The 4,976-nt window shown below is 39.3% G+C and overlaps 1 protein-coding gene across 1 annotated transcript in view; it reads left to right on the forward strand.

Moving 5' to 3' along the window:
* The first annotated feature begins 323 nt into the window (after window positions 1-323).
* The window catches only part of LOC110315869 (stefin-1-like), a 7,899-nt gene continuing 3,246 nt past the window's right edge, over window positions 324-4,976 (forward strand). Inside the window, exons 1-2 of the mRNA XM_021189810.1 lie at window positions 324-635; window positions 3,653-3,754. Of these exons, the coding sequence (XP_021045469.1) occupies window positions 570-635; window positions 3,653-3,754 (168 nt within the window). The 5' untranslated portion in view covers window positions 324-569. The remainder of the gene's footprint in view (window positions 636-3,652; window positions 3,755-4,976) is intronic.

The raw sequence follows: 4,976 nt of genomic DNA on the forward strand, positions 1-4,976 counted from the left end.
AACAAAACAAAAACAAACAACAACAAAAAAAGACAATGGAAAGCAGCAGAAGAAATGATGGTGTTTGCCCTCTTATTCTTCATGTTTGGGGGAAAAACATATTAGAAACTGCAAGCAACAATCACCTTAGACAGTTTTATTGTCTTTATGAAGTTAGGTGGATCCTGTGCAACCAGCCTTGACATTATTAGGTATTCTCTTTAAAGAACTCTTTAAGCATTAACATATTTAGAGACAAGGGTTATTTGTGCCCTTTCTCATATGACACAATATGATGGCATTATTGGCACAGAGAATGCAGGGAGGAGCCATGCTCACCACAGCTGAGTCCTGGGCACACATGCTTGCTCACGTCCCCCACCACATTAACCCCCAACTCCAGTCAGCATTTCTTGTAAGGGATGCAGCAAGACTTGCCTGAGGCCCCACTCATTTCCCCATTCCCTCAGATAATGTGGAGATAAAACACTAGAGGAGGAGTTTACAAATACCTTTAAAACCCTGAGTCTCAGTGCTTGCTGGATCATTTCTTCTCAGTGTTCAAACCAGCAAAGAAGCAACTCATCAAGATGATGTATGGAGGTGTTTCAGAGGCCAGATCTGCCACACCAGAAATCCAGAAGATTGCTGACAAGGTGAGTCAATGTACTTCAGGAAAAGATGTGATCCTAAACCAAACTTCTAAAATTTGATTTACACTTTGGCCTTGAGTTAAGAGTGTCAAAAGTGACATAAACCAGAAATATATGATTTTGTTCAGACATTTATACAGATAAAAGCAGAACATAATGCATTTCAGAGAAATCTTAAGACCCCAAGAGTAAAATTGGCCAAGCCACACTCTTTATTGCAGCCTCAGTTTCCCCAGTAGCTGAAGGTGAATTCATGCTGGATCATCTCTACACCACACATGTCTTATCCCAGGAGCTCTAATGACTGATGGAATTTTCTAGTCACTCTAGTTGAAGCTGATATATGGAGGCTCCTAAGGTTGTTAAGGATCTCTGAACTGATTCCAGGATGCTACACCCACCAAACCATCACGGTCAAAATAGAACTCAATATTTCTAGCAGGTTAATACATGTTGCTTAAGTATCATCTATATAAAAAGATATATCATGGTGCCTGTTTTCCAAAGGAGAATTATGAAGGTAGGTTTGCAATCTGTCACTTTATTTTCTTACATCAAGTTGTTGTCCTTTCTGAAACGGAATCATCCTGGAGGACCACATCAGTGTGGTTTGTTATTTGCTTATGTGTTTGTGTGTTTGTTTGAGACTTGGTCTTGCTAGATGATCAAGTATGCAGGTAACCCAGGCTAGCTTCAAACTCAAGGCATTCCTGCTGCCTCAACTTCTCAAGAGCTGAGATTACAGGCATGTGCCACTATGCTAGCACCATCAGATTTTATGTGACTAGAACAGATGGGAGCCTTCATGCTTAGGGCACTGGACATTCTAGAGGGGGTGACAGGCCTGAAATTCAGTGACTAAATGTTTAAGGGTAAACAGTTTTCAGTCATAGGTATATTTTAATAAATATCTTGGAGCATTTTGTTTCTGAGGAACATTAAATCTTTAAATCTTCATTAGAATTCTCACATCAAGTTGGTGTTCTCAACCTTAAATATGCAGGACTCACCTGTCGTTGTAGACAGAATGCAGATCTGACCAAAGAGGACTCATTTTCTTCCAAGGTCTCTGGAAGTGTGGGCACTCCTATCCATGACTTCACTTTTCTGTAGGACCAAATATATCAAGCATCCTGGAAGGATTGAGGCAGATGGGGCCTTAAAATAAGATGCCAAGGAGAAGTTATCCATTTCACCTGTAAGAAGAAAAAGCTAAAAGGACTAAAGTACCATATATAAAAAGTGTTTCAAAAACAAATATGCACACATGAGTCACAGTTGATATTTCTGTTGAGTGAAATAAAAACCTTCCTGTTCCAGGCACCAGGGTTGTAGGGGATAGACAGGAAAATATTGTTGTTTGAAATAAATCATTTACAGCAGATTTTATTGATTTTCTTAATAGTTGGTCATCTGGTTATCTAGAGAAATTATTCTTTTGAAGCAGGTGTCTTCCTATTTCTCACAGTAGTCCAACCTCACAAGTTCCATTAGTTCTTTTGCCTCTAGTTTCCCAAGTAGGAAGGACTACCGGAAAGTGGCATTCTGCCTGGTTAGAATAATTTTTGAACATGATACTCTCATTCGTTCTTTGAGAATTTCATAGATACATAAAAAATATTTTGATAATATAATTTTTAAGTTAGCAAGTTATTAGAAGGGCTTATCTTGATGATGATACCATCTGTGGACGACATCTTCAGTAACAATATTTAATAGAAGTGTGTTCATATAGATCTAGAGAAGCAGATTGAAACACAGCATTAACAAGGTCATCTCACCTGGGAAGGAGCTTTGCCATTTTCAAAGCCTTGGTTTCTGTCCCACCTCTCAGTTGAACTTCAGCGTCCACAGGAAAGCAAGGATGCATCCTATCCTAATTTTAGATGATAAAACCAAGACTTAAAATGCTTAGGAGTCACCCAGATGAGACACTAAGTGCCCTTTCCCATTGCACATCCTCAGTACACTGTGGAGCTCTGCAGGAATGAGGGGAGAGAATGCACCAAATTTACCTTCTCTGTGGAAGCCAAGGCCTCAAGCTTAAAGCACCATGGGAGATGCATAGCCAAGAACCATTACATAGGGACATTTCCTGAGTCACTCCTAGGTACTGAACATCTGGCTATAAACTGTAGAAGCTATATAAGGCTGAAAGAAAAGGCCTCTATTACCCCCAAATTAACAGTGTAGAAGAAGTCAAAATATCCAAGGAATATTATAAAATAAGCCTTAATTAAGTTCTGTTTCATGAACACAGGTTTAAGACAAAAAAGAGCATTAGGCACTGCTGTTATCTCCTTTACAGTCAGGTGAACAGGTTCAGGGTGGTGGCTCAGCTCCCAGATGTCACTCATCTATCCTGTCTTGCAGGAGAAAGCCTCAGGGGACAACACACACTAAAGTGTTGAGAGGCAGAGAAGCAGGTGGTAAAATGTGTATTTTTAGGAGACACTTTCTCAATCACAGCAATCATTCCCCTAAAAAGAACATGACAAGTCATATATTATTAAACATACTTATTAAATCAGGAAATTCAGTCTACTCCTCTGAGATTATGGTCTGTTGGGTNCCCACACAGTGCCAAGCCAGAGGGGGTTATTGTTTCCCTAGAATGATCTGAGTGGACCCAGAGAAAATCTCTACTTTGTATTTACTGATCAAATATAGACATATCCTTTCTGGCCCTTCATTGCAGATCATGACTATAAAGTGTGTGTGTGTGTGTGTGTGTGTGTGTGTGTGTGTGTGTGTGTGTGTGTGTATTTTAATTGTTGAGACAGGATTCAATAGGTAGCCCCAACTAGCCTGGAACCTTCTATCTACCCAAACTGCTCTTGAATGACTTTCTCCTGACTTGGTCTTTCAAGTTCTGAGATTTGAGATTAGAGGTTAGAGCAGCCAACCCAGGCTCATCAGCATCTCTAAGGACGCTCAGCAGGATGAGGTTCCCACTTTTGTGAAGCAAATAACCTGAGTCAACACAGCACTAACATCTTCCCTTACTTTCTCCTCATAAGGTCAGACCTCAGCTTGAAGCGAAAACCAATGAGAAATATGAAAAATTCGAAGCCGTTGAGTATAAAACTCAAACTGTCGCTGGAGAAAATATCTTCATTAAGGTTAGATACCAACCTCCCTCAAGCAATGATGTGATTGTTTCTTGTTGCCCCAACTGTAGCTTCATATCTACCACTGGTCTCTAATTAAGCCACTTGTAAGTGGAAACTCCCAAATCCACCTGATGACAGGATATTTAACCTTGTATTTCCTTGTGCGTACAGAAACCTTTCTTATGTGGTTCCTAATTTCTAGAACCCTGTAGAATACAGTATTGTAACAGCTCAGACATTGGTTTGCTCCCAAGGCTGCTTATTCTGTAAGCTAGATGTTGAGGCTAACATTTCAGTGTATGGGAATTGGCCAGTGTCTTAGAGCATTTTCCAACTCAAAACTTCCTAACTCTATTTGTGATCCAATTACATGCATTTAAGGAAGGACTTCATCTTTAGCTGAAAGAAAAATTCAAGCCACTTGCATCTTTTAAATGAGTAGTTATTGATGTAATTTAAATGATATTTTAAATTATTTTTTTATACATGAGCGTTCTGTCCATATGTATGCCTGCGTGGCAGAAGAGGACATCAGGTCCCATTATAAATGGCTATGAGCCAGTATGTGTTTGCTGGGATTTGAACTTGGGACCTCTGGAAGAGCAGCCAGTGCTCTTTACTACTGAGCGATCTCTCCAGCCCCCAAATCATCCTTTTCATAGCTCAAGCAGGTCCAACTGATGACACTCCAGCAACAGTATAAAGCCATACTTATAGTATTTTGTAAATATACTTTAGGAGCTAGAGAAATGACTCAACTGTCAAAAGTGAATGCATCTTTTGAAGAAACCCCAAGCTCAGTGTCCAGTACCCGCATCAGGATGCTCACAATCAGCTGTAACCCCAGTTGTAAAGATCTGATACCTCTGGTCTCTGTGGGCACCTGCTCCTATGTGTGCATAGCCATACAGAGAAACACAGCCATACACACAACTTTTTAAATGTTAAAACGGATTTTATATCAAAAATTAAATTAAATGGTTTTCTGACATTCTTGTGATATCAAGGGAAACAATTGCAAAACTCAACCATGTATAATAAATTGGAGCTATATTTATCTCTATGTATTAAACAACATCAATCCTGATTCCTAAGATAACAGAGAGTCAAGTGCCTTTACCTACTCTGCTTTGTCATTGGACCAAGGTACAGTAGCATTTGTTTCTTTTTAAAAAAATAGTTACTTAAGCTATATGTTATTTTTTCTTTTCTTTTCTTTTTTTTTTTTTTT

The sequence above is a fragment of the Mus pahari genome, unplaced genomic scaffold, assembly GCF_900095145.1.
Source record: "Mus pahari unplaced genomic scaffold, PAHARI_EIJ_v1.1 scaffold_9268_1, whole genome shotgun sequence".
NCBI lineage: Eukaryota > Metazoa > Chordata > Mammalia > Rodentia > Muridae > Mus > Mus pahari.